The sequence below is a fragment of the Akebia trifoliata genome, chromosome 4, assembly GCF_017979445.1.
Source record: "Akebia trifoliata isolate Shusen 1 chromosome 4, ASM1797944v1, whole genome shotgun sequence".
NCBI classification, from domain to species: domain Eukaryota; kingdom Viridiplantae; phylum Streptophyta; class Magnoliopsida; order Ranunculales; family Lardizabalaceae; genus Akebia; species Akebia trifoliata.
In genome coordinates, this window is record NC_141378.1 from 11,312,164 (window position 1) to 11,325,493 (window position 13,330).

Here is a 13,330-nt window from a genome sequence, read left to right on the forward strand (position 1 = left end):
TTATCCTGGTGTTCATTGACGTTATTCAGGTGGGTCCCACCATGGGAGGTTTGGAATATCAGTTGGCCTGAATTGGTCACAAAAAACCAGCCTGGTCACATGGAAAGCAGCCCTCGACTCCTTCTAGGGTTTCAAGCTTGTGCGAATCCGGAGAAGCTCTGGAAACCATCCCACTCCCACTATTTCAGGTAGTTCCCTCTCTCTGTGATCTTTGCCACCATGGCTTCTCTGGATACAAAGGTCAATATGATTCTGGTGGAGGAGGGTTTGAGCCACATAGTTGTACCTATTATTTTTTCTTCGAAGAAATCAAGTGGAATGCCGTCGCTCTTTGGGCTTGGGATACGCAAAAGAAATCCTGATTGCTTCTTTCTTATAATTCTCTATCTTTCCTTTGAGAGAGAAAAAACAAGGGGTGTTTCACGGATTTTTCTGATACCTTTTGAAGATGAATGATTTTGATGATAAAAATCAACTAGATTCTAGAAAAAATATTGAGAATTTTTTTATTTATAATATTTATCATCTTGAAGATGAGATGAAAATCAACTGGATTTTAGAAGAAAAAAAATATTAAGTTTTTTTTAGAGGTAATTCGAATGTATACTATCCGATAAGTTAATCGGATTCGAACTCGGATGTTGGTTTTAGTCTTTTAGATATCTGTCAGATTTCGGATATCGAAATTTTTTTTTTTTTTGGTATTCGAATTCGGATATAAACATATCCGATTTTATTAGTATCCGTTGACAGGCCTACGCGTAATAACATGGCCTAATTTTTTACCCGACTCAATTCATTTTCAAGCTGACAAGGGCAAGTTGACTCAGAAAGTTGGTTCCATCAAATACTTTGGAGCTGAGTCATCTTGAGATCTAACGGAGATTCGGCTCATTGGCTGACCTCCGAGTCAATTCCACGAGTTTTAAAGTAAATTATACTCTCTCTCTCTCTCTCTTTTTTTTTTTTTTTGATTTTTTGATTTTTTGAATTTTTGAAACCGGATCCCTTGGAGCACTCCACTAGCACCCACTAATTTCTGAGATAAATCTCTCAGTGGATAATCAAACTTAAGACCACCACCTACGATGTGGTCTTGGCCATCTCATAAACCCTTAGATGGTAAAAACTTTACTTCAATCTCGAGTCGAAACAACTAATAACTATGGCTTGAGAAGCAAACGTTAACTACAAACTTTGAAGTAGATTTGGTTCAAAGACCTAAATTCAAATTATACAAGCAAATGAGGTGCAGGGCTGCGCACTTACATTGCTAACTTCTTCACACCATAATAAAGCCTTCATTACAAGTACTACTACTATAACCTAAAGCACACTTCATAAAAAGCAACATAATGACGATCAGACATGGATTCTCCTCATCACTTACTAGTGAATACGAATCCCCAGTGCTTTTGCGCATACTCAATGAGCTCAGCCAACTCAGAATCTCCATCAATGACACCATTACCATTAGTGTCAACTTTGGTAACAGCCCGTCGTGCTTTCCAGCGCTTGAAGAAAAATCCTTGCCCACGGAGTGCTTCCGCAAGCTCTTTCCTGCTTATGCGACCATCACCATCAGTGTCGATACGATTAAGCCATTGTTTAAACTCCTCAGCTGGCAATTGCTGATGGCTAAACACAGTCATATTGTAGGTGGATGTGCACCAAGTTTGAGACAACAAGAGTTCACTCACACTTGTAAGGGAGGGGAGTGATATGGATTTTTATAATGGCTCGTGTGGAACCTTCATTATTCTAACTTATCTTGACTGGATTATTAAAATAAGAGTATTTTACTGCGAGGACCCAACCTTCTTTGCCAAGGTAGTGGTGAAGATGCACCAAATAAGATTGATTGATTGATGTTACTCGGCCAAAAGATCGGAAAACTATTAAATGGCGAGGCATAACCATGGTTTAAAAACAAAAGAGAACTCTAAACTTTATTGAAAATGTTCGAACTAGTGGTTGGAAATCACCCATCAAAATTATTTTTGTTATGTATACTAATGGGTGGGCTAAATATTCTGTAAATCACTGATTCCAAAGAAAAAGAACAAAGAACAAAGACCATATATGCATGAGCAACACAAAAATTTATTTTACTAAAAGGATATTGATAAGAAGGAATTTCTTCTTTGAATTTGTGGGACCTGCATACTCTACTTTTACACGGATCCCTCAATGAGATCTTTGTAGATATGTGAAAATAATATTATTTTTAAATAAAATATCGTCAATATTGGCTAGTGGTCTCTGTTAAGAAAATAAGTGCAATTGAAACAAGAAAAAAAATATAAAAAAATCAAATACAAGATGCAATCACACAAAGAAACACAGAGATTTTATGTGATTTCCTCTAGATTGAGGTACGTCTCCGGATCACACTGATTTCACTATGAAGAAAAAGTCGCAGTTATAAATTACTCCCTTTAATCAAAACGAGAAATATAAATATCCCATGAAACCTAATTAGGGTTTTACATAATATTAGTAAAATTATGAAAATACCCTTAAAGGCGTGGCTTGATTTACAGTACCCCCTTGTTGACCAATACTATCAGACTCCACAAACCACAACAATCTCAATACAGGGTACCCATTTAACTAGATTCCAAATCCATAAAAGAAACCGAAACAATAAGAATCAGAACCGATTTTGATTTTATACAACGGGCACTTGAAACCAATTTGTCATTTTTATATAATAGATGGTTGTAGACTTCTCTACTTTTCAAGTAATAGATATTACATAAAGTTTTTCCAGTTTTCATATAAATTATGCATTTGCTTATTAATTTATTTTATTTTTGTAAAAAAAAATTCTTAAGCAAGCAAGTATATGTTAGTGCAATATAAGAGAAATCGCATGTCTGCGATCCACTTTGAAGTAGATATAGCAACTGTAACATGTTCTAATGAGGCCGGAGAGGACAACTCCATCTTTTCTTGTGATCCTAGAGAATTGGAGTATAATTCTGATGTAGGTTTAACGAGGTTGAAGTATAGAAGAATGAGATATTATTGATTTTCTTAGATAATAATTACATCAACCCTAATAGGGTTTTATAGAAATCAAATCATATCTAGAGATAAATTTTATCCCTAATAAATCTCAACCAAATCAATCTAATCTTATTTTAATCTCAATAGATATGATACGGTGTATCGTAGTACACCATATTACAATACAACATAACTAATTACTCCAATACCCTCCCGCAATCACTTGTTCCTTTGAATAAGTAACACGTGATTGGTTAATATCAAATTTCTTGAGATCACAATTATTAAATGCTTGGTGTTGCCAACAATATCCATCGTGCTTTCGGTGTTCATTGACTATCTGTGAAGCCATCATTGTTGCATCCCATTCATCATGGAGTTTATCGGAGCCAGTGATCACTAAATCAGATCATATGATCTTTCCCAAAAGTATTTGATTGGATTACATAACTTGATAATTATATCTCGATCCATATTATAAATGACGAAAAATGAAGACTATCAAGGAGATGAAAATTATAGAACAGGAGTTAGAGATTTTATTTATGAAAAAAATCAATGAATGGCAGTTTGCCGATAATGTTGCCACCGTCGATAGTAGAAGGTGGATTCGCTAGATCGGTCTCTCAAAAGAGACTATGCTCTAATACCATATAAAAAAAATGAGATATTATTGATTCTGTTAGATAATAATTATAGCAAACCTAATAGAGTTTTATAGAAACCAAGTCATATATAGAGATAAATTCTATCCCTAATAAATCTCAATCAAATCAATTTAACCTTATATTAATCTCAATAGATATAATACGGTGTATCGTAGTACACCATATTACAATGCAACATAACTAATTACTCCAATATAAAGAAGAAAAAAAAAATCAAAACAAAATTGATTGTGTTTTAGTCTTGGTTCCTCGAAGATGACACAACCCAACAAAATAACCTAAATCTAGTTTTCGATGTTAGGGATTGTGTGGAATATTAGAGGAATTCTAAATTACTCACTCCAAACTAGATTGAAAAACCTGCAAATTCTAAATTACTCAAGCTTCTTGCTTTGTTTGGGCTTTAAAAGATCTTTGGGCTTGTCTAGTAGATCTATTAAATCTAGATGACAATCTACCAGTCGTAGGTGACTTTAATGCAAATCTTCATGTAACGCCCAGTCCAACAATAGTACATTATTCTCCTCTTTGACAATTTCACCTATCACACAAGAAGTCAATTGTTTTGTTTTCTATTGATAGGTCTTGTTCCTAGGAAGAATGTGTTGTACCCTGTAGGGTTTGGATTATCCTTATAACCCAGGTTCTGAATATTCTCCTATCTGATGTGGGACTAATCACACTCCCCCTTTCCATTTCACCCCGCAATGTGATGACTCTACTTTCATTTTTTGATCTTTGTAATCTTTTTTACGTCCAACTAGTGGCTCACAAGGTTGTGACAACCTCCCTACCAAATAAGAAGAGTCATCATTGGCTATAATACCATTTGTAACACCCGAGACCCACAATAGTAAAATATTGTCTGTTATAGGTAGAAGTTTGCACGGATTTAAAATGCGTTGTATTAAGATAACGCAATGGATTGTGCGATACTCACGATATTATCCCCTTTGGAGTTGTCATATTTCATGATGGAATAGTAGGAAGGAGTATGATTAGTCCCACATTAGATAAGAGAACGTTTAAAACCTGAGTTATAAGGACAAATCAAACCTTACATTGTATAAAACATTTTAAAGTTGTGTGTGCTTCAGTCCAAAGCAAACAATATTGTACTATTGTGGGCCAAAGCTTCATCCCATTTGAGTAAATATTGTAGATATCTCCTACGTATCAAAAACTCTTGATATACCCTGTTTACCTCACCCTTCTATTACAAACTAATGGAATTGACCTAAATAACCTCGTTTTAAACCTTCTAACAAAAAAAAAAAAAACTTGATCTTTTCTATACTAAATCATCATATTCAAGCTCTTCACCTTTTTGCTACTTTTAATATATTCTACCTCATCTGCAATCCATCATTTTGAACCTGGCCTTAACCTCTTGAGAAAATTCTTGATTTCTACCAAAAGTTTGTTTGTTATTATTTTAATTATTATGATTATTATTTTGTCTTTTTTTTGTTTTTTTTTTTGTTTTTTTTAATCTTTTTTGGATGGGTAAGCTAGACTCGAACCGACAACATCAAATTTGCTTTGCAATGTGGTCGAACTAATTGAGATATGTATTCAAGCCCTGATTTATACAATAATTTATGTTTCATCATTTTCTACTTTCCCCAAAAATGATATATTTTTCTAGAGGCTCGAAAGTTCAAGTAGATATAAAATCCTAAGGTTAAAGATTAGGGTAAGTGATTTTACCCAAGAGGCTGAAGATGACTATTTTTGTGAAGAAAAATAAATAATTCTTAATGATGAAGACAGGGGCATTTAGGTCATTTTCTTCCAAAAATTCATAAAATTCTTTAAATAAGGGAATACCTAATTAAATCACCCATCTACCCATTAATTGCTGAATATGATAACCTTTTCCACCCTTCATCCTCAAACTTTATTTTCTTCAACATTCAAATACCAAGAATAACTTAACAAGATGGGGTTTTCAAGGAATTGAAGATGATGGATTTCGTTAAGAAGCATAAATGTCATTTGTATATTTCCTTAATTTTTCTCTTTATTTTTTTTCTTTCTTTAAAAAAAAAAAATATATCCGTAATTTATTAGAATTAATTAATCAAATTGAACCCATGCCAAATAATTACCAAATCCAAGTTTTGAAACCATTATTCTAAGGACAAGAGGGATTACATGTCATCAGTTTGAAAACATGAGGAGTATCTCAAATATGGATTTTGTTAATGTGTGCCATCAGGGCACACGTTAAAGTGCATCAAATACACCTTAAGATCTTATTTTTGTACGGGAATTACCCTAATTTTTTTTTTTTTTTTGTTTTTGACCAAAAATCCCAGTTGCTTGTTTAATCCCAAATTGTATTTAATGCATTTTAACGTGTGCCCTAAGACCCCTCAAATATAATTCACCAAAACACTGAGAAGTATTCTATCACTCAAAGTATAAGTGCATGAATGGACATACCCACTGAGATAAATGGCTTAGCAAAAAAAATCATCTTTGATAGAAAACTTATTTATGAAAAGGAATATTGTATTGAAGTTTCCGTAAATATTTTTAAAATCTGCCAGCAATTTTTATAAAAAAAATTTTATTTGTTTAACTCACGAAATGGTAATTCCATCAAACAGACAGTTGAGATGATAGGGATTCCCAAGAAAGAATGTATCTCTAAAAATATATATTAGTCCTTAGGAAACAAGAACTGAAATTGTCACTTTAAAACATCCAAATTCGTTACTGTTCGGTAATCAAAATGAATGGTGAGCCTGAATCGTAAATTCGTCAAATTCAACTCACGAAATGGTAATTCCCCCTATTTTTTTGATTGTCATTAAAAGAATGGCTGAGATAGGAGATTCTCTTTGCGATTCCTACTAATACGAATCACTAGAAAACTGTGATGTAACTCTCATCTAAACCATACCTCTGATTGAGAGCCTCAAACTTGGTTTGAAGCAAGAAAATTCCATATCATAATTGTGGAGGTCGTGGAACCTTTATTCGAACTTATCTGGACTGGAATTCAGACTTTAAACTAACTTTTTGAATCACATGTAGTTTGCTTATCAATTTTCTCATGGAGAAGCTGTGGCCCACCCATGTTGATAAAGTAAATTAGTAGATGGCCTCTGAAAAAGCACATGATTTACAATTAAAAAAATTATTTTTAAATTTTCATGTAGATATTACAGTATTATAATGAATTGTGCGGGTTGACCTCATTTGGCACTTTTCAGAGGTGAAGGTGCACACTGAACCATAAATGCTTTCACTCGTATCTATCTCGATGAAAATCATATATGATTCGTACACACCTCCACATCAGCAAGGTGCGAAATGAGATCAATCAATGAGGTCACTTCAGAATTATACTATAATAATTTATAGGGACAATGACCGTAAATACCTATTTTTTGAAAATATGTATCAAAAAATCCCATCTAAAAAAATATGGGCTCTTTAGTACTTTTTTTAATATAAAAAATTAATCTAAAAGGGATTTTTGAAGCGAAAATATCGTAACTACTCTTTTAACGATTTTGAGGTTTAAAGAAATGTATTCATTTGAGAATATTTTAGGTACTCCTATATTTTAAAATTAATAATATGCCCCTTAACAATGGTCATCTTTTACATAACATATTCTCAATAAAGAATCATTCACACTCATTGTCCCTAATTTAGAACAAGAGGCCTTTAATTCCATGTAAAGATATTTTATAATTTAAATATAAGGGTGAATTACCATTTTGTGAGCTAAAAATGAGTTATTTACGATTCTGGCCCACTATTCATTTTAATTACTTAAATATGAACAATCACGTCTTCATTAAAAAAATATTAGAATGAAGTGACTATTTTGTAGGTTTAAAGTGACAATTTCACGGGTTTAAAATGAAATTGTCTCTTTAAACTTACAAAATAATCACTTTAAAAACCTCCAAATTTGTTGTCGTTCACGTTTTGATAATTAAAATGAATAGCGGGCTGGAATCGTAAATTTGTCAAAAGTTGATCACTTTTTGTAACTATCTCTAAACATTAATTTACGCGATTTTATAATGTAACGTAGGGTCATTTGTGGAAAATATGATTTGATATCACACTGTGGGCATAACTCTAGTCAGCATTATGCTATTATAATAGTGCAATAGTGGATATGGACTTTTCTCTTCTAATCCCTTTAGAACTCATAGTGCGGGCCTCTGCGAACATGGTTTTTAAACTCGGTTTCGCATCTCGTCTCGTCCAGGCCAGATATCGAGTCGTCTCGAACAAGTTTTCCGATATGTTTGAGACGACTTGTTCAAAAAATAAAAAAAAGTGACTTTGTGAGTTGGTCTCGTTCAGCTTTGATATTGAATTAACTCGGGCAATACGTCTTGGTCTTAGACAAGTTTTAAAACCATGTCTGGAATGCTAAAGGTGTTGGAATATTGAATGGAAACTAGCTAGGAAGAAATCTGATAAAGGAAATTGAATAGGATTACTTAAAATTCCAAGGATCAATTAAATAATCGACCTCTTTTAGACAAATATTGTCCTCTTCTGGATTGAACCACGAGTACACAATGGATTTAGAAAAATCACCTTAAAGATATACAATGAAGCTTTTACTTGAAAATTTGTTGAATAAGATAATGTACGATTTGGATTCGATCTATAACACTTAAAAATTTTGAGGATTTGATGATGCAAAATTTTTAAACTAGGTGACGAAAACAAATTTCACAATCTACCTTGAGATGCGTGAAATCAAATCACAAATGATCATATTGATCTTGATGATATAAATGGTATAGATCTCAGTACACTCGATCAATGGAGTGTTTTTCCTCTAATTAACAATCAAATTAAAAAAATGATAATGTTGTGTAAATTTCTACTTTTCAGGCTTCGCGCTTGATCGACTGAGAAGGTGGTTCTTAATTTGTGGATGTTGGCTTGATGTTTGATTGTTTGTGAGTCTTTATGTGGATATCTTATTTCCAAACTTTACTTTGTCAGTTGAGAACATTTTCTTGACTTTCGGAGAAAAGTTTTGGATTTGATCATCTCTTGGATTAGAGTTCAAGTTTCTCTTGTAGAACTCAACTTCATTTATAGATGAGAATTTCTATCTTCTAAGAGAAAGTAATCAAAAGATCCTCCCAAATGAGAGAACTAGGAAATCTGCATTTTACATGAAGGTTGGATCTTTGGATCCATATAATGTAACTGGCATCTTGATAATAAATTATCCCAAATAGGTTTGCTTTACTTCTCCACACCCCACCCACCCACTACCACCACCGCCAATTATTTTTGGGAAGTTTTTTTGGTATACTCATCCCGATTTTGGTTAATATCGTAGATACCAGTTATTTATCTAAACTCATGATCATGTTCTTCTATAATAGACTAATGGAATTGATCTAAATGTCCTCCTTATCAACTTACCAGACAAAAAGACTTGATCTTTACTACACTAAACCATCATCTTCAACCACCTTCCTATCATTAATATATTCAATCTTATCTTCAATCCATCATTTTTCAACCCCCACCTTAATGTCTTGAGAAAAACCCTTGATTCCTACCAAAAGTTGTTTGTTCCTTTTTTTTTCTTTAAATCTTTTTTGGATGGGTAACATGGACTCGAATCCAGTACCTCAAAATTTCTTTACAATGTGGTCAAACCAACTGAGATATGGTTCAAGCCTTGATTTATACAAAAATTTATGCTCCATATATATATGTATATGGGTGGCCTTCGGAGGCCCTAAAGAGAGTCAAACATTGTGTCAAACATTTTTTTCAATGTATGGGTTAAAAGTTTTGGAATGGGCCGATTTTTTTTGATGATGATCTCTATTATAAGGAGATCATCCTCACCAAAAATCAGTTTGTTCTAAAACTTCTAACCCCATCAAAAGTGGTTTACAAAAATCGGACGGTCCATGATTCTTCAACTTGTAAACTAGGGTTAGAAGATCTAGAAAGAGCTGATTTTTTGTGAGGATGATCTTTTCATCATAGAGATCGTTCTCATAATAAAAAAAATCAGCCAATTCCGAAACTTCTAACCCATGTTTTGAGAAATGTTTGGCTCTTTTTAGGGCCTTCGAATGCTCCCCTATATATATATATATATATATATATATTTATTATTCTAAAGGCTCGAAAGTTCAAGTAGATATGGAATTCTAAGGTTAAAACATTAGGATTAGTGATTTTACCCAAGAGGCTGAGGATAACTGTTTTTCAAAATAAAAATCAATGATTTTTAATGATGAAGATGAGGGGACTTAGGCCATTTTTCAAAAAATTCTGCGAGCAAGAGGGACTATCCGATTAAATCATCGATTTATCCATTAATTTCTGAATATGGTAACATTTTTTACCCTTCACCCTCAAAATTTATTTTCTTCAACATTCAAATCTCAAGAATTACTAAACCAGACTGGTTTTTAGGGAGGTTCAAGATGGTTGATTTTGGTAAGAAACATAAATATCATTTGTATATTCCCCGATTTGTTCTTCAAAAATTTCCCTAATTTATTTGGATTAATCGAATCGAACCCATACCTAATAGTAATCAAAACAGAACTTTTGTTACAATGCTAAGGACAAGAGGAATGACATGTCATCAGTTCGAAAGCATGAGGGGTATTTCAAATATTACTTGCCAAAACACGAAGGAGTGTTCTATCACTCAATGTATAACTGAATGGACATACCCATTAAGTTTTATGGCTTAGTAAAATAAAATTCATCTTTGATAGAAAACTTATTAATGAAAAGGATTGTATTGACGTTTCCATTTTTTATTATTATATAGAAATAGATCAGTAATTTTTATAAAATTTGTAACTGTTTTTGTAAAAACCCCTGGCCTTGATCTATATTAACAATTGACAAGAGTCAGTGATAATATGACTCGCCAGGTGGCATACTCAATCCACTCCATGATGTGACAAGTTCAGAAACCATAGATCTGTACGTCTCGGGACATACGATCGCACTTCCCCATAAAAAAAAGTGTATCCTGAGGAAGCTGTGTATCCCGAGGCATAAAGATCTTTGGTTCCCAAACTTTTCCACATCAGAGAGTCTAGTATGCCACCTGCCGAGTCAAATTATCAGGACTCAATTGTGAATAAGCTCTAGATACTTAGTAAATAAAGAGATTTACCCGTCAGATCTAACTATTGCATTTCCATTACAAAAACTTCCTTGGAGTTCGGACAAATCCAGGGGAACCTTACTTTATGTAATTTTTACCCACCAAACCTTACTTTATCAAGCTTGTTATCCAGCAAACCTTAGAGTGAAGATCCACGTGATAAAATTCAAATTGATGTATTTAGTTTGTTACTTAGCACACCTTGCAGTGGATCCTAACCACATCAATTTTTAGTAGCCAAAAACATGATCTAATGTCAAGCTTATAAAGAATAAATTTTAAGAATTTTGAAAAAAGATTCGAAAACAAAAATTAATTTTTACCTTTAAATTTTAGTTTTAAATTTGGGAGTTCGATACCCATTAATTTTCAACAGCTACAATCAAGCTGAAAAATAATTTTTTTTTAAATTTTATTCCTTTGAATCTGAGGTTTTCCATGAAATCTAGAAGGATGAGAAGTTGGATTTCCAATTTGATAATTCAAATTGGTCCAACGACCCTTAGTAAGATTTGAAATCTAACTAAGTTAGTCATGCTAGCCTGATTCAGTAAGGTTGGTTCGATTTATAAAGTAAGGTTGGTTCTGGTAACAAACTTGATAAAGTGGGGGAGTTTTTCTAATAAAATTACAACAGATAGGTCTGCCCGGTAAATCTCGCTTGTAAATAACCCTCATGTTTTGTGATGCTATCCATCAAACAGACGGTTGAGATGCTAGAGGTCCCCAAGAAAGAACGTAGCTCTAAAAAATTATTTTAATCCTTAGGAAATAATAACTGATCTCTCAGAAAATTTTGTTTTTTTCCTTTCATCTCAACTGTTTGTTTGATGGGGCCAGCGAGTCCAAAAAATGGGTCCAGAGTAGAAAAGTTTTTATTTTATTAATATAAACCTCTGCTTGCTTAGTCGATAAAAATAAACAAAATTATAGCATGATAAGCCAATCCTAACTACAAACTTCAAAATTATCATAATTGGCTCATAAGGCCTAAATCCAAATTACATAGACAAACTATGTAATATTGGGCTGAGCATTTGCATTCCTAAGTACTTCATTTCATAAGAAAGACCATTACAAGTACACTACATAATACACACTCCGTCGTCGTATATAATACGCGCGGGTTCCACATTAATAAGACCACCAAGATTTTGACATGTTTTCCTCATACTACTACTTACCTGTGAAACTAAAACCCCAGTGCTTCTGAGCATACTCCATGAGCTCAGCCAACTCAGGCTCACCATCAACAACACCATTACCATTAAGGTCAATACGGGCGACAGCCCGTCGTGCTCTCAATCTTTTGAACAAAAACCCATGCCCGCTAAGTGCAACCGCAAGCTCTTGCTTGCTAATGCGACCATCACCATCTGTGTCAATTTGCTTGAGCCACTGCTTAAACTCCTCCATGGGTGATTGGTGATGACAAAGCATAGACATATTGTTGGGGAAAGTAGTCCCTTATAGTAGTAATGGTAAGGTAGTGATGAGCTTTTATACTGAAATTCTCTTAGCTTCAAATGATTTTGTTTTAGATTCTCATTAAAAGAATGGCTGAGATAGGAAATTCTCTGAGCCATTCCTACTAAAACAAATCACTAGAAAACCTGTGGTTTATCTTTCATCTCAACCTTACGTTCGATTGAGAGCCTCAAATGCTCAAACTTGGTTTGATGCAAGAAAATTCCATATCATAATTGTGGGGCTCGTGGAACCTTTATTCGAACTTATCGATATTGGCATTCAGACTTGCAACCAACTTTCTGAATCAAATGTAGCTTGTTTATCAATTTTCTCATGGAGAAGCTGTGGCCCACCCATGTTGATTAAGTAAATTAGTGGATGACTTGATTTACAATTAAAAAGATTCTTTTAAAATTTTCACGTAGATATTACAATATCATAAATTACAACATGAAACCTTTAATATGATGCTAGGATATTTTTAGAACACTAATGATGTAGTGACACAAACGGGGACACAGGGGTGACACAAATGAAGTGGGGCGTGCACATAACTGCAGATGCTTTTACTTGTATCTTGCAGAAAAGCATCTACGGTTATGTTTGTGCCACCACGTCATTGTGTCCCCCTTTGTGTCACCCCAGCATGGCTCTTTATATAATTTTAAAATTTAATTTACAAGATTTATAGTGTAATGTGGGGTCATTTTTGGAAAATATGAATTTGGTGTCTAACAGTCGGCACAACTCTAGTCAGTCTTATGTTAATGTTATTGTAATAGTGTAGTAGTGGATGAGGACTTTTCTCTTGTAATCCCTCCATACCTCATAGTGAGGGCCTCTGGAAATCCTTAAGGATCCCCTAATAAAATCTTCTTCTCCTTTTCGGAGGGGGTTCACTGCCAGGTGGTTGTTACTAGATGGCACCCTCCCAATGGCATCATCCTCATTCCCTTCATGGTTGTACACAACTGCAAAGTGGTACCCTCCTAATAGGGGTATCTCCACACCCTTCATGGCCGTAATG

The 13,330-nt window shown here is 33.8% G+C and overlaps 1 protein-coding gene across 1 annotated transcript; it reads right to left on the reverse strand.

Annotated features, from left to right (window-relative positions):
* Nucleotides 1–3,205: 3,205 nt before the first annotated feature.
* Nucleotides 3,206–12,249, reverse strand: LOC147403758 (uncharacterized). The gene is made up of 2 exons (XM_086437574.1): nt 12,018–12,249; nt 3,206–3,411 (listed from the first exon to the last, which is right to left on the reverse strand). Exons 1-2 carry the CDS (start codon nt 12,247–12,249, stop codon nt 3,206–3,208), a joined length of 438 nt encoding a protein of 145 aa, XP_086293700.1.
* Nucleotides 12,250–13,330: the final 1,081 nt, after the last annotated feature.

Excerpts from the sequence above, each read along its gene's own strand:
- LOC147403758 (XM_086437574.1), bottom strand. The coding sequence starts at position 12,249 with ATGGAGGAGTTTAAGCAGTGGCTCAAGCAAATTGACACAGATGGTGAT. Across the intron at positions 3,412-12,017 it reads CTGGGGTTTTAGTTTCACAG|TGATCACTGGCTCCGATAAA; the intron begins GTAAGTAGTAGT and ends GATCTGATTTAG.